General features: G+C 35.2%; 1 protein-coding gene across 2 annotated transcripts in view; it reads left to right on the forward strand.

The window, feature by feature from the left end:
- Positions 1–12904: 12904 nt before the first annotated feature.
- Positions 12905–21840, forward strand: part of TMPRSS15 (transmembrane serine protease 15) — a 52101-nt gene continuing 43165 nt past the window's right edge. Inside the window, exons 1-5 of one of the 2 annotated variants that reach the window (XM_088157761.1) lie at positions 12905–15360; positions 15670–15737; positions 16586–16627; positions 18869–19020; positions 20670–20714. In XM_088157761.1, coding sequence (XP_088013887.1) covers positions 15259–15360; positions 15670–15737; positions 16586–16627; positions 18869–19020; positions 20670–20714 — 409 coding nt within the window. In that variant the 5' untranslated portion in view covers positions 12905–15258. The remainder of the gene's footprint in view (positions 15361–15669; positions 15738–16585; positions 16628–18868; positions 19021–20669; positions 20715–21840) is intronic. The other variant, XM_088157762.1, reaches the window with a different exon arrangement.

The following is a 21840-nucleotide window of genomic DNA, read 5'->3' on the forward strand; positions in this document are numbered from 1 at the left end:
CTACTTTAATTTGTACCCATTGTGCTATCACTACAGGTCCTGATGAAATGTCCCTTAGCTTCCCAGTATATACTCATAGCTTTCAACAGATTAAATAGTGTTTAACAGATATTTTCTTCATTGCAGCATGCAAAGTTTCACATTACTGTAAACAGTTTCTTTAAGAAAGAAAAATTTTAATAATTAATACCTGAATTACTCATAGTTGACAGAAATTTTTTTCCACATTGTGTCATAGTTTAGTCTATGCATTGTGGTGTGTTTTCAAAATTCATTACCTTGTCTTTTTATTTATTTATTTATTTATTTTAGTTTTACCTTTTCTAATATTTCTGGTATTATTTTACCTGGATTGTATTTTTTTTTCATAGTTTTAGGCTGGCATAGTCTTCCAACATATTCTCTCTTTAACTTTCATCTTATCAAATCTAAAACTCACTTTGAACAGAATGCCTCCTTCTTCTCTGTATTTTTATTTTATCTCTGATGATTGAGGATTTTAGTTATTGGAAATTAGGTGAAAATTCATCTTTTGTCCTTTATTTAACAAATGGTTTGTCTCCATTTCTGTGATTTCTGAATTACCAAGTATATTTTGTTGACTTTCCCAAAGGTGGTGTAAATGCTATTATCTACCTCATCTGTTTCAAAAGTGTCATGTTTTTCATGTATTTATAGGAGACGGTTTAATAATATCTTTAAACAAAAATATCACTAAATGTCTTGATTTATTTTACATAATTTCTACCAATAGAGAACATATGAAATTATACAACAGGAAGAAATTATAATTCCATTATCCTTTTGCTTCTCAAGTGTTTAGAATTGGGATAAATTTTATTAGTAGTACAATTCTACTATTACAGCATTCAATAGACATTTTACTAGCCTGCTTCCCCCTGAAAAGTTACCCTTTTTCTTTGTATTTGACTATTCATGTGCTCACATCTGACTGCAGTGAAAATAATTTTTTGTGAGAGATTATGCTGTTTTCAGCCTCCACATACTACTTTTTTTTTTTTTTTTTAATGCTGCAGAAATATGTGTGTCAACACAATCTGACTTTATTATTTATGATCTCTTTTTTCTCTTGGATAAACTTGATCTCATAGATAAAATCTCAAAGATAACTAGCAAGAACAAGTATTATGGGGAGAGAGAAGAAAAATGCAGGATATTAGTGTCCCCAAATGAAACTCTAAGCTCATGGAAGAAAGTCACACATGTGCTGCAGTGTAGGAAAATATTTTATTTAAGAAATAAGAAAAAAAAACCCAAATAAATTGGAATAAACCAGATTAAATTACCATGTCTGTTCTTTTAAAAACAGTCATCTATCATGATTATTCTTGCTTACTTCTGGAAAAGAAATAGGAGCTTAATATTTGTTACAAAATATGTGGGACACATTCAGCACTTATAGATTCTGAATGTTATATCTGTGTTGCTCTGTCAACTTAAATCTCTAAAAACTTGTTAGACTTAAGAGTCCTGATTCTTCCAGAGCAGAGACTTTCAGGCAATTTATAGCAGACTGTGCTAAAAGTTTTTGTCCCCAAGACAGTAAGTCTAATAATTGCAAATATATATGGAATTTCTTTCAGTTGGTAGTAACAGGAAAATCTTCCAATAGAGTTGTACACTAACAATAATTCCTAAAATTATGTTTTCAATTCAATATAATCTTATAATTTTAAATTCAAGTTTAGTCTTTTGTGACTGAAACAGTTTAATTTTCCATTTATAATTTGAAGAATTGACAGAGATAGGAGAGAAAGAACTGCAGCCTTTTTTAGCAATAGAATTTCTTACTTGGTTCCATTTCTCTAATCTTTCATCAATTCTAAATGTAAATGAAAACAACCAGAGACCTCAAATCCATCTGCTGGGCTTGTACTTTACAAGACATACTTAAATTGATTCCGAATGTGTTGTTTCTGCAAAGTTAGAAGAAAATCAGAGGGGGTTTATGGGAAATATAACGTTTGCAGGGTTTTGGCTTTTCTATTGAAATAATTGATGTATGTGTTATCTGGAAATGCTAAAACTATTGTGTAATTGTATAGTGATAGACGAATAAAAGCTAAAATGCAGATATATTTGCAAGCTTTAGAACACTTTTTGTAGAATTGCACTGAACCACCAATTTCTGTTGCCTGTCCCTTCCTTCCTACAAAGGAAAAAATAAATTAAATCTGAAATATTGGTCACTTCTCTAAGGGTTTTGTAAGGCCTGATTTCTGGTATCATTCCTTTTGATATATTTGTAATAATTTTTATGCTTTTCCCATGTTTCAGATTGACTTAAAAGAGCAAATTTTTTTTTCTCTTTTCGTTTTCATTTGCTTGTTTTTTTTCCTCCAAAGCATATGAAATCTGTCAGAGTTGAATTATATTGGGATGTAAATCCTTCCATGCAGACTAGTCCTATGTCTCAGTTGTCTAGTTTTCATTGTTTTTTTCAGTGGCAATTTCAATTTTTAAATGAAGACAAATTGAGGCTGAAGGCTTGTAATAGAAAAAAGCTATAAAGTTTCAAATATCATTGTTAGTATTTCCTGTGTGCTGCTGTGTTTGATATCAGGTATTTTTTCCCAATTTAGATAGGCATTAAAATAAAGAAGTTGTTGATAGATTCAACAACAGAGAGTTATAAAACATTTTTCCATTCAGTATCTTGGGAGCATTTTAAAGAATTTTGAAATAACAGGTGTTCTCTTTGTCGTACCCGCAATGGGTAATGAGAAACAATTTGAACACAGTGACCAAAATTTGAACTCCTGTTCAAACAGATGCACCCAGTTGTTTGAATCTTTGATAAAGTAATTACATGCTTATATATATAGACAAGATACAGTTATAGACAGACAATGACAGTGATATTTAATAGTAATATTTATATATGATTTTTATTTAACAATTAGATTTTTTTGAGGTATACTTTGTGTTGTTTTAATTCTTTTGCATTATTTACTATGTGTGACCTGGTTTTTGAGTAAAGACAATCCCATGAATGAGTTTGTCTGTATTTGAAGCAGAATTGATTTAAACATTTTTTCTCCAGAAACTTCTGGCATGTACTACTGGGACTTTATTTTTGTTTACTGCATGTAAGGACTTAGACTGGGTAGGGCCTGCTTTACTTTTAGGGACATGGGTATTTACATGATGGATTTTTACAGATAGCTTTTTTACCTGAGTGGTAATGCTTTTCTACTCATTAGCAGCTTAAGTTGTTTTTTTCTACATTGCCAGATAGATTTTTTTTTTCCACTTTTCCAGCCAACCCCACAGAGCATGGGCTATTATTTATGAATTGGTGTAGAGGTAGAGCTTTGGTTATTTTTTTTTTTTTCAGTAATGTCCAGGGTTAGCTGAATGGCTTTGAGTTCACAAAGCAAAACATTTTTGCATTCAGTATCTTGAGAGCATTTTAAAGAATTTTGAAATAATAGGTGTTCTCTTTGTCATACCTACAATGGGTAATGAGAAACAATTTGAACACAATGACCAAAATTTGAACTCCTGTTCAAATAGATGAGCCCAGCTATTTAAATCTTTGAGAAAGTAATTACATGCTTAGTTGCTTTCAAAATCCAACAGCATTTTCCTCATCATTCTGTGTTACCTGTAAGCTACTGCTAAAGAATTATCGTGTTAAAAATAAAAATAAGAAACCAATTGCACATCACTTTGTTTATTTATCATCTTGTCGAACATCCAATGTGAAAAGTTAATTTGATGTAAGAAGCTAAATGGATTATCATAGAGGTCTGGCCTGAATATCTCTCCACATGTATCTAAAAGAATATAAATTACCTCTAGCTCAGTAGTTATTTTGAGGGTCATGTATAGAGGACAAGAAAATAAGAGTGACCAAATCATTTAGTGCTTTAACTTGAGATACTTGTGTTACCTGGTTTAGGGAATCTTTTAAGATGAAATATAATAACTTCCTTGCCATACCTTTCCTCCAAAACCCACACATAATTGTTGTCTTGTTATGTTAGGTGTAAAGTGGGATTTTTCAAAGGATTCTGCACTGATATAAATCTTCTTTTTCAAGTCAGGCTCAGCTTCTACTGAAAGCTGCACTACAAATTTCAAAAGGAAAGGAGCAAGGCTGAGGCTGAATGTTTTTGGAAGGATGTACAGATAATTTTTAACATCAAAAAAATGTCATGCTGCCAATATGCTTTTTTTACACGTATTTAGAGAGCGAGTTTATGCTTACCTTGATGCACTGAGTGCTAGGGAAATGCTTATCAGTTCTCTTTTACAGCTTCTCTAGCCTCAGCTTTCGCCTCATTTTGTGTGCTATTTGGGACTGAATTGCAAGGATTTCAGATTTTTTTTTCTTCCTGTCTTCTCCCTTTATTTGAGTAATCTGTTTTTGACCTGCATATCTGATTTTTCTTTGCTCTGCCTGACGTGGACAACAAAAAAGTAACCACATGAGGTGGCAACAAAAGGTATAATAATGGAGAAATTTGAGGGTTTGTTTCTTATGGTCTGCCCTTCAGAATCTCAGACACTTAAGAATTTACATCCATAACACAGATACACAGGAGAACAAATGTTTCATAAAACTAGATTGGATTTCACATATAGATTTCCAAAATAATTCCAAAGGATTATGGACAAGCTACCTTTGTATCATTGATTGTATAATTTAGAAATAGAGATAATTATTGCTCCTTAAGCATTTCTTACTTCAGTTATGGAGACATCTATGGGTTTTCTGGGTTGCAAGGAAAGAGATCAGTTTAAATATGAGTTGGCCTAAAAGACACGGATATTTAGCAAGAGGACCTGGTAATTTTAAAGTACTTAAACTTCAGAGAAACAGATGCTATTCCATTTTTAATTGTTAAAATTTAACGACCTTTTAAGTACCTGCAGCAAGCTGATCTGTAGAACAGGGCATAGCAATGCTTATCAAGACCTGCAGTCAAGAGTGTTCACTGAACAGTTGAAATAACACTCATGAAATACAGATCTTAATGCTTTATTATTTGAATATGAAATTTATCATTTTGCATATTTTTGAGACCAAAAAAATTTCTGAATATTCATCAAGGATAATAATTTTTTAAGTATCATAGATAAACTTGTGAAAGATTGCTGGAAACTGCACAAAAGATGAAGTTGTATTTTAATAATAGCAAACTATTCCCTAGATTTTCCCCATATTTTGCAGAGGTTATAAATATCCTGAAACGATTTACATAGGACAGAAAGAGGCTAAACTACCCGAAATCTAAGTTCTTTTTTCAGACCTTTCCCTCCTTTGTGTTTTGTGGCCTTTTAACCTGCAGATAGATAGGAAGATTTTCTTTCTAACTTCTTTGGAAACAAATATATATTGACAAAGCCTTGTGATGTACAGCATAGAAAACTTAGTTTGCATTTATTTTATCATTCTGAACAAAAGGATGAAAGAGGAGAACCATTCCCCTGCCACTTGAATGTTCTTTTCCCTGCTTCCCTATTAGCCTACAATGCACAAATCTTTATACACAGCAATGTTCTTGTGATTTGCTTTATTCATAGAAACTATTACATTGTGGCAAATTTACTTCTGTTTTCAGTGACACTTTTTATATCAATTAATGAGAGAATTCAGAGAAGCAATAATGCTGCTACTTCCTCTTGACCTTTGTCTTTTACCTGCCTATTTCGCTTGCAGTGTTATTGGCTGAGTTAAGACTCTGATTCTTTCCCTTGTGTGCCATATCTGTTCCTGACTCATCCCATTTACTTGTCACAGAGAACTTTGCATTGACATGCTCTTTCCATTGCTCGGATGGTTCATGCTATTTTCTGTTTTCTTTTTGATTGCTAATTTCTTCACTTTGTTCCCACGGTCCACACCTTTTTTCCTCTAATAATAAGAGGGAATATAAGGAAGTATGTGCATGTAGTGATTTAAACTCAGTTAATTAATTCAATGTGGTCTATTTTTTTTTTTTAATGCAAGGCATCATATTATTCTCATTTTATCTGATTTTAATTTATTAAAAATAGACATTTATGATAAAATATTTATTTATGATATTTAGTCAATGTAGAAGGATTTGATTGCCTCCAGAAGCAAATTCTTGCCCTCACCATCGGGTCTCTAAAGTTAGGTGAAAATCTTCCTTTATTCTTAGTGCCTGTTGCTGCCTTTCTAATCACTTCTGCTGAAGTCAACTGGATTCATCACAGATTTCCTTTCTAGATACTTCTAATTACCCCACTTTTTATTATAATATATTCATAAACCTGTTTATCTGAGTGTGAGTTAAAATAAGCTTCTTTGATTTTGTGTTGGAAACTGCTGGGAAATGGAAGTGAATGTTGAGCTGCAGTTAACCAGTCAGATAAGATATGGACTGACCCAGCAAAGAACATCAGTGCTGTCCTGTAACATCCTCCTGGATGTGGTTAAACAAGGAGACTTTTTGTTTGCTTTAAAAAGGCCTTCCTCCAAACTGAGGGAAAGGTGATCTATTCCAGTTTTGCATTCGTTATAGTTTGTTTGGTTTTTTTTTCCAAGACAATCTGAAGAACTGTTGCTAATGACAGCAGTGCCTCTTTAATTACTTTTCTGGTATAGATTTGTTAACATGAAGATCGATTACTTCCCAGCAATTTATTTAGATCTTTTAACTGAATAGTTCAGCTTCTGAACACTTTTCAAGGGATGTATAAAATCTGTAAGGGATTCATACTTTTTTTCTTCCTTTTGTTATGGTCTTACTGGAAGTCAGAATTTAAACTATGAATGCACAAAACAACGTAGATATTTGCTGGTGTAATAAGGATCTAAAACTCCTCAGAACCTTCTGTCAGTTTCAATGTGGTCTTCCACATAAAGTAAATGTATTGGTTACTTGATCCATTACTATATTATCCATGTCTATATTATTTTGCACACTGCACATCCCCTGTTTAGTGATCACCCCTAGGAAATTTATTAGGTGTGCATGTGAAAGCTCTTGGGCTGCATCTCAGAGCAAACACTCACATGACTCCATGAGGAGATCTTCCCACTACAGTAAATCTTCCAGTGTGATGAGGCCACCAGACATCAACTCAGAGATTTCAATAATTTCTAGCTCAACATACACTAGACCCAGGATTTGGGGAATGTTTAGGGACTGAGTGCAGATATCAGGTCCAGTTCCCTTCTCTATCTTCCCACCTGTGACATACCACAGCCCAATGGAGACCTACATAACCTAGACCTAGGGGAACTTACACTCGTTCCATGGCCTTAAAAGCAGGTTGGGGTTCCTTCAGTTTGGTTTTGGAGGGCTTGGGATGTTCAATTGGATTTTTAATTTTCATAAACTGTATGACTTCAGGGGGGAAATGGAGACACTGTTCTTTCATACCTTTCTCTTGAATAAATATTGGTATTCCCAAATTTGTTCAACACTTTCATGTTCTGTAGTATAGTTTTCTCGCTATCTCTAATTCAATTTAAAGAGAATAATATTGCTCATTTCTGACATCTTTAATACTGCATGCACTTTCAAAAATTTTTTATCTTCTCTAAGATCTTCAGGATAAGAAATAGCATTCCAGAAAACAGAAGATTCAGCAAGTTCTCCAAGCTGGGTTATCCTGAAGCAGGTGAAAAGAGAGTGAATACACAGACTGTGCATTCCTCTGCTGCCATGGCTCCTCTGCCGAGTTATGTCTTGCTGGGTCAAACATGCATGAGAAGATCTTTGAAGAGAGAATAGCACATTAGTGATGTATATCATGTGACTCTTAGGCAACATTTAATAATGAATTACACAAAGAATTAAATATTTCTAACTAAAACTTCTAAAAACTTGTTTAGTAAACGAGGTCTGTGTTTTTCCTTTCATATGAAGTTTCACAGTTGGATGACCACTACCACTGATTTTTTCTTTTTTTTTTTTTTTTCTTTTTTTTTTTTTTTTTTTTCAGATATGGTGTTACAGCAATCCAGCACTGGGGTCCCCAGCACAGCAGGAACCTGTTGGAGCACATCCAAAGAAGGACCACCAAGTTGATCAGAGGGATGAAGCACCTGTCCTATGAGGAAAGGCAGAGAGAATTGGGCTTGTTCAGCCTGGAAAGGAGAAGGCTTTGGGGTAACCTAATAGTAGCCTTCCAGTGCCTGAAAGGAGTCAACTGAAAAGATGGAGAGAGATTATTTACAAGGGCCTGGACTGAGAGGACAAGGAGGAATGGCTTCACACTGACAGTGAGTAGGTTTAGATTAGAGATTAAGAATTCTTTACTTTGGGGGTGGTGAGGCCCTGGCACAGGTTGGATGGGGCTCTGAGCAACCTCGTCTAGTGAAAGGTGTCCCGGCCCATGGCAGGAAGGTTGGAATGAGATGATCTTTAAGTTCCCTTTCAACCCAGACCAGTCTATGATTCTACAAGTACTGAGAAGTTGTCCTTCCATATGATCTCAATTTTAATCTTCTTTTGATGCAGTGGTGAAAATAGCTCATAGTCCATTTCTGCTGTTTCCCAGCAGATCTTTTGCTTTGTTTTTTTATCTCCCTCTCTGGGAGTCTGCATAGGGAGAGGGAAAAAGCGCTTTAGATATGTGAAAAAGCTGCCATAAGAAAGCTGATTTTCATTTCATTTTGATAGGGCAGGGCACCCCACTCTGTGGGGGTGGCAAAATGTTTTCCCACAGAGAGCTATTTATTAATCCAATGTCAGGATTTGTCATAGTCTGGGTATTAGATTAATTTATCTGAGTACAACATCCCCTCTCCTCTTATGTCAGCAGTCTTTTCACTCTGTGCTGGAGACCCATCAAACAAAAAAGTAAAAGCAGCCCAATAAGGCTACAAAACCTGTGGAGCTGCAGATATGAATGCAGTATAAATGACCTAAACTGTGAATCTGTTAGATTTCTACCCTGTCAATGGCCTATTTCTTTAAAAATTACCTAACCTGATGTTTCATGTGTATGGCTATAGTAATAATTATAAAAGCCTCGATTATCAATATTAAATAGTCATCTTTCTCTAGGTTTTATCATATTAATAGAGTATTTGCCTTTATATAATTTTAAGTATTTTAAAACCATATTGCATTATTTTATCATATAGTTCATAAGTAGAGTCGTAAAACTAGAGTTTAGAAAATAATATCCAACTGATTTTATTAGTTTTAACTGAGTTATGTCATTTGTTATTTTAAATTTTGCGTTATTTCCTTAGGTTATTAATTTCTTTGCTGCAGGGTGTTCATGACCTGTGAATATTCACAAGAGTAGATGGTAGTAATCTGTTAGTAAAAGTGGCTAATGCTCTCTCTTTTCCTGAACGGATCATACCATTTCATCAGTTTAGTCATGTAGCAAACCAACCAAATCCAACTTTCAAGAGTCCTATCAATCCACAGAGAAAATTAAAGTGAAATTTTAGAATTATGCCAAAAAGAAAAAAAAAAATCAACTAAGACTGCAGAAGAAGAATGAGCAAGAAAAGTAATTAAATGAGGACTAAAAATAGAAAGAAGCAATGAATTCAATGTCTAGAGGGCAGTCATAGGATTTGCTTGTCATTAAGAGGAATAAAAATTGCCTGGAATAAACTTCATAATGTTCAACCAAGGTCAACAAGTCCAAAGTCCAGCATCTGGGGTGAAATAACTCAGTGTCTCAGTACTGAGGCTGACAAGCTGATAGGGATTGTCTGATTGCTGCCTTCAGATATCTAAGGGAGGATAGCAGAGAAGGCAAATGGACTCCTCAGAATTGCAAAGGGAAAGCCCAAGAGGCAACAAACACAACTTGCAGCAGCTGATAGTCCAGTAAGACACAGAGGGGGGAAGAAAATCACTATGCATAGTGTTTATGTAGTCTTCCACCTTGGAAATATTCAGATCTTGCCTTGACGTGGCCCTGAACAGCCTGATCTAATTTCAGCTAACCCTGTCTTGAGCAGGAGGTGGGACCAGATTCTTGTCATAGGTCCCTTCCAGCATAAATCACTCTGCTTCTGTAATTCCTGACTGATGGCAAGCAAGTATTGGCACACTGGTAAATTCTACTCCCCTCATATTCAAAGTTTACAAATTAAAATATGGAAGCATGAGTTCTTATTTTTTTTATAACCAGCTCATACTAATACAGACTGTAATATTTTGCAAACAAATTAATGCAAGAACTCACGTTTAATTACTGTCAGCTCAACGTCCAGGGTTTGCCTATTAATTATTGCTACCATGGCCTTATTGCCAGATAAAATTGTTTAGCAAATGAGCTCATTTGCAGGAGTCCCAACTCCAACTTGAGACTACCCATGCTAAGTTATGTTTGTGGCTAGACTCTAATCAATCTGTGTGAACTGTAAGCGGCCAAAGTTTTTACTCCTCTGGACTAATCTCTTCACCACTAGAGCATAAATTCAGAATTTAAAATGCAGTGGCATCTCTGGGTAATAGTGTTTGTCTTTTATTAGTGATATATAGTGTCAATGATACAAATAGTGAAATTATGCAAAATATGACAAAGGAATCCAAAGTCCATCTTCACAAAACTCCTCAGATTTGTGATTAAAAAATATTTGATTGGGAATAAGACAGGACTAAACTAGTATTGTTTCAGGCAGCATGGACAATTGCAGTGACTTAACCTTGCCTGGCTGCCAGATGCCTACCCAGAAGATTCCTCAGTGCCCTCCTCAACACAGCAGGGTAAAAGTAATTTATAGCCACCCCCAAGTGGTGCAGGGAGATGGGGACTGAGGGCTTGTGGTCAGTCCATAACAGCTCTCTGTCACTCCCTCCTCTTCACATTCTTCCCCTACTCCCTGAAATGGCACAACTCTGCTTGATGTGGGATAACCTAATGTGTGCAGCTGAGCAAAGTGAATTATTTAGAGGGATTGTCAATTTGTGAGAAAAAGTCAGTGTTCAGAAAGATGTAGAAACCTAAACCCCTTGAAATGAAGGATACTAAAATTATTTCTGAGAAAGTACAAAAAGTTACAAATACACTACTGTGCTACAATTAAACAATGCTCAGCGCTACAAATGTCATCTGGTCATAAATATACATCTATATCTATACACATTTGTATTCATATATGTGTGTGTCTGGCATACACAATATATACAGAAGCATTTCCTACTCTATCTAGCATGATGACCCAGAGATTTCATCCATTTGCAAGATGCAGACTCAGCTCTGCTCTGTAAGGGTAGTATGATTAAGCTGCACTGAAGTTTGTTTTAAACACTTTGTGTTTAACTAAATAATTACTTATTTTTAGTAAGGTAAAATATTACTCTATTACTTTCATTATGGTATGATAATACACTAAATGGAGGATCCTCAGGCCAAGATTTTGATTGTGATTTAGTGCCTTATAGCCAATCAGTTGTGTAGCAATCCTTTCAAATGCCATAGTTCTCAAAGACTGGACAGAGAACTGCTATGTCATCCAAGAGTCTCATTTCAAGACTGTCTCATTTTTCCCAATTTATATTATCTCAGCCTCTATCAATGAACAGATAGGTAGAGTTTTTCTCTTCCAAAGATTGACTCAGAAATTTCCTTTTCCTTTGACAGGCAGGAATATGGCTGGTGTGCTCAGATCCTCTACAAGGAAGAATGTCATACCACAAATCTGGGTTTAGCACTGATGGAGAGTCAAAAACAGTAACTCCCAGGGCACAAAGCAAAGAACCAGTATGACTTTACTTTCATGAAGCTCAAAAGTTTTGACAGATTAAATTTATAACCAAATGGTTGTGCTGGTTTCTACAATGCCTGTTTAATTTACTCTTGCTCTACTAAGGCTGCAGCTCTGGCCATTCACAGTGCTTTAATTTTATCAAGGATTTGCATCCCATGGCACATTTGTGCCTGGCAAGAAAACACAAAACAAGCATATATTTCATAATGTCTTTTCTGATTAGTTCTCCAGTTCTGTGGTCAAAGAACCATGCCTTACACAAAATTAAATTTGTGCTGCTGAATTACCGTTCAGCGCTGAACACGTTGCTATGGCACATTACTAAACAATCCACTTCCCAGTACTTCCTTTATAAATAAAATTACTTTTAAAGGAATTTTTAAGCAGAATGTGGAAAGATACAACTTTCACCATTGTCCTCTTAATTGCCCTTGTGAGGAATTAGAAAAAGAAAACTATACAAGCAATAAATTTGACAACAATATTTTACGTTGTCACTTAAAAATATCAAATTACAATAAATAGTACAAATCTAGTCACTGACCTTACATTTCTGTGGGTTTGCTTGTTCTTTATCCGAGACACAATCTTCAGTGCTTCCCCTCTGATTTCTTTTCTTCTTATTTGCATATCCTGTGCATGATTATGACTGTTCAGGAATGTTGTAAAAACCTATGTCAGTGAAGTTTTATGGTGTAATTAACTTACAAGCATCTCCTATAAATATGTGGGTTATTAACCTCCTTTTCAGACTGTGTATTTTGTCAGTCCTTATTTCACAGAAGTTTTTGAGACAGAAATGAAGCTGAAAAAATCACCTGATAAGAAATATGTTCCTCTTAATACCTATGAGATTTTCTTTGCTTCTCTGCTTGCAATTTTTGTGTGTGTTTGTGTTGGACTGATTGTACTTTCTTGGTTATCAATCCAGGAGTTGGAACGAGGTAAGTAGCCAATCTTTAGCTAAAGACCTTTAGGAATTCCTTAGACTTTGAAGACAATGCTCTTACAATTGTAATTTTATGCTTTTAGTGCTTTGCTTTTAATGCTGGGGACAGGGGAAGTGGTGTTTTAGGGTTTGTTATACTTGTTTTCCTCCCCTGAAAATTGATAATAACAAAATAGGGGAAAAAATCAAGGATTGGAATCATACTCTGAAGCCTTATATAAAATAAATATATAAAATAATTTTCATGGTTTAGGCTTTGAGAAAGAAATCTTTGAGAGAAATCTAAGCTATAAAGCTTTGGTTACTCCAACATATTCATCAACTAGGGAAGGTAAGATGGAAAAGTGTGAAATTTTGCATTTTTCTCCATGAATTAGTTTTGAGGCAGAAGACTGAAATACTAATAATCCCCTAGAATCTGTGAGGCCCATCTCTTGGAATCTATTAATTTTTTATTTAAAAAAATATTTTAAAGTCATTTATTGGTGTGAGAGAGCTCCTGCATCAGACAGTCAGCTGCTAGCCCCATGTAAAGCTGAGGTAAAGTCACTCTTAGTCTTTATCCAGTGCTTGGAATGTGATAAAAGAATTTAGTGATACTCAAAGCAGACAAAATTAAAATATCAATATTTCATTATTTTCAATCAGAATTAAAATTTGGGTTAACTGCTAAGGCCATACCTGGAGGAATGCATCCAGTTCAGGGCTCCAAAACACGTGAGGTTTAAGGAGCTACTAGAGAGAGTCTCAAAGTGATTTTTATTGCTGAAAAAATATTCTGCTACATTGATGATTTTGCTGCTTTCATTAACCAAAAATCCGTGCTGTTTCATTCTGATGACTAAATTTTCATGAAGACTAAACTTTCCATAAGACTTATGTAAAAAAAAAACCAAACAACCAAAGCTGTCAGAATATCGTTTGTTCCTTCGGTTGCCACTTTATTTCCAGATTTTAAAAACTGCACCACTTACTGACTTTCTTACATTCTTACCAGAATGCTGTCATACTCCAGTAAAATAAAAAAGTGTATTATTGCATCTAGAGACAGGCTTTAATTAAATTACTTTGTTTTTTAGAAGATAAATAGGCAAAAATTTATCCCTGCACTAATATTAGTATAAAATATTTTTAATTTTAGTTGATATATAATTTAAAAAGGCTTTTGCTGTTTAGAAATGTTGTTTAAACAGATTTGCAATTTTTTTAAAGGCAAGCCTTCAAAGAAGCTCAAAGCAGTCTGCTATTACTAGTTGATATTAAATTGGTCTCACTATACTGTGCCTTCCATCATAAACTGTTCATTGTAGTATTTATTGCTAATCTGCTCTTACGATTCAGTTATTAAAATTATTAGAAATGCCTCTGCCCAAATTAAGGTGCAAATGAGACCATATGCCAAAGTCAATAGCGTGGATTTTACTTAACAGTAAACGAGAGAGAGAGAGAGAAAATGATGAAATAGCAAAGAGGGGCTTGGAGAGGAGGGTAAAATGGAGACAGATTAAGTAGAAAATGTCAACATTCAATGGATCCTGATGGCATCCTGTTGATCTTCGTAGTGGTGAGGGTTTCTTGAAAAGCATGGAATCCAATGGATTAATATACAATTGGGCCAGGTGGGAATGTCCAGGTTCCTCTTAGGAGATGTCTTCAGGAAGGAGAGGGCTTTGGTGGTCACAGTTTCTTTATGCAGTTTTGCCATAATGGGAAAGATTCCTTCATAACAATGTTTAAGCCATGAACTATAATATTTCAGTCTCTGACATCTGTTTTTTTCTTAAAACTTGCTTTGAGGTTAATGCTTTCAAACACAACCTAAAATACCACTAGTACTGCAATGGGCAAGCAAAAGGCATTTCCAATCAATCAACTTTAATTCAGGTATTTTCAAGGAATTTCGAGTGTGTTACACAGTGAAGAAATATGTTTTTAATGTATAATGAATTACCTTATGTATACCTCATGTTCTGTAGCATATTAAAATCAAGATTAAATTTGCAGCAATGACCAGTTCTCTAAATTCTAAATTCTCCCAGAATTTCAGGTATGTATTGGTGAGAAAGGTCAGGTAAAAAATAGTTTAACTCTTCTGACACTGGATGTTTCCAGTGCTGTCATCAAAATAAGCTTACATATATTTAAAAAGGCTCAGCACAAATACAGAAAGTGTGAGGCAATAATTCATAATATCTTTTTATCCAGAACATACAAAATACTCATAATTCACTATTTGCCTTCCCGTGTATCTCTGTCCCATGTTAGACAGAACTGGGCATATCATTGTACCCTTTATGCACTCACAGTGTTGTTGGAAAACAGCATCTAAAACAAAATTAAAAGTAATGAGAACTAAGGGCAAAGAGTATTATTAAAAATATGATTACAGTTGTAACTATTGTGAACATCAAAAAATAACTATTTTTTTCTTTAAACTCAAGACTAGGCAGAACACCTCTGATTGCAAAATTATTTAAAAAAAAAAAAACCTTAGAAGTTATTGTATTGATGATCTGCGTGAAATAAAATCTAATGTAATATTTTTCATTTATTTCTATATAATTAAAACACTTTTATTTTTATTTATCTAGCTGAAGCAGATGTGAATACTCATGGCTATATGGGAATATTTAAAATAGTCTCTGGCACATCTTTCACTCCAGACTTACAAAACAGTTCATCATCTGATTTCAAAGTCCTTGCCTTTGATGTTGAAAAACTGGTAAGAACCTATCAGCTTGTGGTTAATTCAAGAGTATTTGTAGGTACATTAATTCCATAACATTAACTGCTGTTGATGGATTTTTCTTTCCAAAAAAAAAGATATTTCAGGTCTTAAGCCTGGTCAGAACTCAATATATTCCTTATTTGAGAAAATCAGTGAATCTTCAAAGAAACACTTTGCTTATATAGTCTAGAAAAATATTATTTCATACTAAAACCATGAGTATAGTATAAGAATGTGTGTATTTTTAATTATTGTGTGGATTCATTTCTCAAATTATTTCAAATATTTCTCTTTTTCATATAGATACAAAATATCTTTCACGAAAGTGATCTGAAACACAAATTTGGGCGATGTGAAATTTCCCAGTTCACGTAGGTACAGCTTAATTTAACTTTGAAAACAAATGTCAAAAGTCCTCACTTTGATATTTGTCTCAGAAGTACTCAACCTTGATTTTCAAGACATCCTTGGGAACCTCTTTTATTATGCCTTCCACATCTTCCAAGTGCTACTGTGCTCAGTTTGACACCAGTGTGTTTCCTTGGGCAAATTTCCTCCTCAAACTGACGTGTCCATGCCTTGACCAAACCAGTAAGGCTGAGCCCTAAGACCCACTCACAAAAATTCTGTATTTTAAGGAACTAAAAAGTACTTTTTTTGCCAAGGTTTGCAGGGTTAGCAATCTTTGTCATCTAGAAGAAATTTCAGGTTAGAGATCTCCTGGCATAAGCCTGGAGGCTCAGGTACTTCCATGTCCCTATGGATATGGATATGGATATGGATATGGATATATGGATCCACTTAATTCACATCCTTAGGGCATTAGCAAGTGAGGCTGCCATTTAACACCAGCAAAAGCTGTAGCCTCTGTGTCCTCAAGATTCCATACAATTGGTACAGTAAGATCTGCTTCATTTAGTAAAGCTTGTTTGACCTCATTTTCAATATCCTGGGGTTCTCCTACTGAAGGCCAGCTGACAAAAATGTCCACGTTACACAACCAGGTCTGTGGTGTTAATTCCATCAGCACTATTCTTAATGAGGTCCTGATTCAGCAAAACACTCTCTCTCATTATTAAACAGTTCCAGGACCCTCCTGTCCAAAACATTTTAACTCAATGGGAACCATGTGGTGTTGGTTGTGGTTTTCCTGGGTTGTTTTGGGTTTGGGTATTTTTTTGGATTTTTTGTTATTGTTGATTTTTTTTTTTAATTACAGGAAATCTGAAGATGACAGTGACAGATTGACAACAGAGACTGGGTAATTGTTTATAAAAAAGTTTACTTAAAATACGGACAAGAGACAATGATGCTACTAATTCAAACAGTTCTTCTCAGGACTGTGAATAGATAAAAACCAAACCAAAACAAAAACCCCAAACATTTTTAGAATTTGGATAAGGCCCTCTAAACAGAATGAAGCTTCAAGATATATATTTTCTCTAAAAACTGCCTTTAGGATTAGATGAAGAAAAATAAAAGATAGTCCCTGGTAATGTCAATTTAGAAAGAAAAATGGGAAAGTGAGAAAGGTAAGAAACTATCTAGAAAGGAACAGATACAGGTTTGTGCTGAGTTTACTTGTGTAAAACTGCTTCAGCTGGGGTCAGATCTCATCTCATTGTCAGAAACTCATGTTTTAAATCAAGAAAAGTCTGATGACACACTGTCATAGGCAAGAACACAGAGGGCAAAAGATTAAGACTCTAGAAGAACCCTGAGAAAGGAATGTTGTAATTGGCTGTCTCATAGGTGAGCCCAGAAAATTAAAGTACACATTCATGGAAACAGATCAATAGTTCTGTGCTACCACATGTTCTTGTGATATCAATGTAAATACATAAAGTCAATAAATATGCAAATATTTTCTTTGCAATAGTTTCTTTGAATGATTGCCCTTGGGGAAAAAAAAAAAAAAAGCCACAACAAGATATTGGGATATTAGCTTGCCATAAATATCAGTAAGTAATGGGAAATAGATTTGAATTGAAGCAATCTTTTGATTGGAACAGTGAGGACATAGTCCTGATTACTTAGAAAGCAGAGTATGATCACTTTATGGAGGATTACATAATGTTAAGGGAATGGACTACACAGCAGCAGGCACAGGCCACTTCCAAAATGTTGTCCTTGTGAAGGTAGAACCAGTCAAAAAGTTTGGTTTTTAAACAAAGAAAGAGACTATTCCCATCAAAATTTGGGCATTAAACATGGAGACATCTCTGGGTGTTTTGCTCAAGATTGTCTGTCAATGCTGGCTTTTAGTTTTCTCATCTGGCCAATTTAGATGCCTTTTTTTAGGAGAAGAGCAATTATACCAAGAACAGCTTGTGTTTTTCTATCAGCCACAATGGGAATCTAGACGTCTGCACTGTAAATAACTGGGTTGGGCAAAACTCATTCCACACAACAATCACAGAAATCACAGAAGGTCTGGTGTTTGTGAAGTTGGATCTGACTTCTAAGACATCAGTGAGGATTTGTCTTCACTTCTATTTTGAATAACTTTGTCTCAGACATTACTTTCTTTTAATTTAAAAAGTCTTTACCCCTTCAGGCAATCTGCTTGGTATTTCACCCTTGAAACGCTGCAGCTGAGTCACAAGGAGAGCAATAAAAACTTTTGTTTGCTCAGCATGGCCCAGAGGTTATCAGAAATATGCAAGGAGATTTTTTCTCCATAATGCAAACTACAAACTGTACTCAGCAAAACATCAGGATTAATCACTCCTTACGAAGAGCACAACTGAGTCAGTTGCAAATGAATAGTTTAAGGATAAAAAAGTTTGCACCTAAATTTAAGTGAAAGGAGAAAACCTTTATCTTTGACAAGTCCTATACTTCAGTATTACCTTAGTCTAGCTACAAACATAAAACTTCATAATAGTGTCTAGAAGAAATGGGAGAGAGTAAACAGAAAACACTCTGGATAAAGTTCATAGAAGTTAAATGCAGTTTAACCACAATTTCTAAATGTCTCTATTTTCAGCCATCAATGTTTCCTTGTGAGAATCCAGGCAATCAAATAGCAGGTCTGCAAAAACACAAAATCCACAGATAGTATTTGCTTTATAGAAGTGGCCACTTTTTATTATATTCTGCCACGTGAAAGTATTATAAAATTTTCATAATACTTCAGGGTTCACCTTGAATATTTTAGGGCTATAAGTAATAGTCCTGTTTAAAAACAATAAAGCTACTTCTTTAGTTTTCCCCAAGTTCAGCTCCATTGCAGCAATTGAAATGAATGTTGTCTTCTTATATTTTTTTTTCCCAACAGTGCAAGAGTAGGTAAAGAAAAAACAAAGTTTCTGCAAGGTTCAAACTGACCTGATGACTAAGAGATGTTTCTTTATGTCACTTTTGCCAGCCAATATTTAAAAAACAATCTGCCTTTGCCAGTGGAAACAGTGTTAGAATGAAATATTGTCTAGATGATAAGTCATGTAGCAGATTTATTTCATCAGCTTGAATAACTAACTTCTCTGTTTTGTATTGCTAGTGTGGTTGTGATCCTCACCCTTTATTTTACCCAGATGGTAACAACTGAGAAAGTGAAAAATGAGCTGGTTTTGGGCGTCATTGCAAATAACCCTAATCCTTCCAAGACTTTGAAAATTGATGTGAACAGCATACAGGTCACAGATAATATCAGTAAGTTGTTTTGTTTGAGTTTTTTGTTGTTTTTTGAATCCTTAGGAACTACAGGTAGCAGGAATGAAATCCTTGGCTCCCAGACAGCAATTGGATTGTTACTTTTTCTCTCGGGTGCCCTGCCACCCCCCCATTACATAACTTTCAGTAGCAGCTGAAAGAATAATTTACAACCTTTTCTACTAGAAAGTGTGAGCCAGCTTTGTGTACATTCCCTAAGCAGGGAGTAAAGGGCAAAGCAAAAACCACTCAATTTCACCTCTTATGAAGCATAATATTTGTAAACTTTTAGCCCTCTAATTAAAGCAATTAAGCACCAACCATGTTGTTTCATAAGTAAATACAAGTTACAATTTTGTTCTGCTAAAGAATGAGAAAAGGCTCATATTTGCAGTGTGTAAAGACTCATTTACTGAAAATATGTCAGGAAGAAAAACAAACTGCTTTGGGGGAAGTGCATCCAGGGAACTGGGTCCATATTCCTGTAGAGCTTAGTAAATATAACTGGGGGGAAAAGGAACAGGGCTTTAAAGCCCTGTATATTCTGCAAATTTACAGATATTTCATGTAGGTACTGGAAAATTTATCAAAGCCTAAATGGAAGCCCTTCAAGATCAATGGGAATCCCCTTTTTTTTTTTTTTTACCTGAATAATACTTCAAAACAGCCCTTCACTGAGGATGAGGTTAAAAAAAAATCTGAATTCTTTGAAGTAGAAGTTGATTAGCTGACATTTGAAGACCTGCTGGAGTTACTATTAAGTAGAAACTGAGGAGTGGGAATCTGGTGTGCCATGTCTCTTCCTCTATACTAAAAGCTGCATTTTTTGCTAAGCACTTCAAGTATTCAAAGGCAAAATTCAGAGTCTAGGCGTATTTAGTTCTCTTTACTAGTTATTTATTCCAAATTATTGCACAACCCTGTGGAAATTGATTGCTCATTATATTTCAAAAATGCCACCAAAAAGTAATGAAGAGCCTCTTAAAAGGCTCATCCATTGATGAACTTTGAAGTAGTCAAAATTTTACTGCTGTGGATCATTAAAATGCCTCTTTTCATGTGTCCATTCCACCACGAGTGCCTCAAAAAAAAATTTGACTAATTAACAATCACAGTCATATGTGACACTTTTGCATCATGTATATCAATATGTTCTGCCAGAGACATTCCTATTTCAGAGAGGGAGAGGGGTGTCACACAGGTGTGGCTTGCTTCAGATGATGTTCATAGTGATTAAAAGTAACTTTTTTCTTGTAAACTATCCCAGGTTAATTTTAACTCATTCACCTCATCTAAACACTGTTCTCTAAGACACAGGTGCTCTGAAAATCTCTATAGAATAAAAAACCTCAAGAGAGATTTCCCAAGTGAAGACATTTTATATGCAATACAATCAATAGGGATTGAGGATTGAAAAGAACTGTGGTGGCTTTGAAACCTCATAACTTCAACTCATTTTTGGGATCTTTCCTCCTTAGGAAGATCATGGGGCTTGAGAAAAGATTGGGAACAGGATGAGGCAAACAGGACACTGACAGTAATTCAATGAGAAATAGTCACAGTTGATTTCTTTTTAATCTCTATTTCTGTCACCTAAAAGTAGACACTGTGAAATAAAAGAAGTTTACAATGAACTTGCTTTCTTCCAGTAGCTACTGAAAATCCTACTACAGTGATGCCTTTAACCTCTTCAGGTCAGTATCTTTCACAAAACAGGCACTGATTTTTGTTACCAATACAAGATGAAAGAAAATAAAACTTGCTGCCCAGCCCACATAGCTTAGTAAAGCTGCCCTGGCTGCAGCTGGGGCTTGACTGCCATGGTCAGTGATAATTAGCTGCTTTCACCATTTCTGACTGCTTGAGAAAGCAGTGAGTGATCTGAAGTCTGTACAAAATCCATAGGAGCTTAATTTGGGTATCAGACCGAAAGCTGAGTCTCAATTAACAGCTGAGCTGCAAGCTGAAGTTTTTCAGATTTAGGGAGGTAGATCAGGCTGGGAAGTCCTGCTCTCATGTTGTGGTTATTGATTTGCTAAGCAATGTTGACAGAACAGATTTTCCTTCCATTATCCCTGGAAGTTTTACAATGAAAAGACATGAAGCACACAAAACTCCTTGGTCTCACAAGCCTGCCAAAAGTCAGCCAGAGAGATAAGCAATGCAATAAATGCTTTATGGGACTAGGTGCAGGTAGTCACACACAAACTGCATGCAAATTATCACATGCAAACTCTCCAGGGCAGGGTACCAGACCAGAGGCTAAACAACTGCCTCTATAAATATAGGAGATAAATATTTATTGATATTCTAATTACAGCCATAGTAATGAAAGAGTTATTATTAATCTGGTTACAGGCCTACTAGCATGCATAGTCCAAAGTGTGCAAGTACTATAGTCTATTCCCAAAGATACAGTTTAAACTACTAACATCCAGATTTTTCCCCTATCTGTCCCTTCCTCTGGTACTCTGTCTTGATGCTCCCCTGGTCCTAAGTTCAATGTTGCTAATCATCCTCAAGCAAAAATTTGGAGATTGAGGGAAGTTCATAAGGAAAGGGGAAGGGAGTTGAGAATTGTCAGCACCCAAGGTTGGAATGGCAACAATATTCCTGGTGTGAATTTTTTGTCCCTTAGCCTTGAGTCTCCTTGAGGTAATTTTTGTATTTTTGTTAATATTGTCTTGTTCCTTCTTCTTTCTGTTTCAGTCCAAATGTCACGATATACCCACTTTTTACCATACATTTACACCTGCAGGATGCAGGGTTATGGCTCTGCTAACCCTAAAAACATCCTTTGCCATCTCAACCTGTTACTTT

Source organism: Sturnus vulgaris, chromosome 2 (genome assembly GCF_052056855.1).
Source record: "Sturnus vulgaris isolate bStuVul1 chromosome 2, bStuVul1.hap1, whole genome shotgun sequence".
Lineage (NCBI taxonomy): Eukaryota > Metazoa > Chordata > Aves > Passeriformes > Sturnidae > Sturnus > Sturnus vulgaris.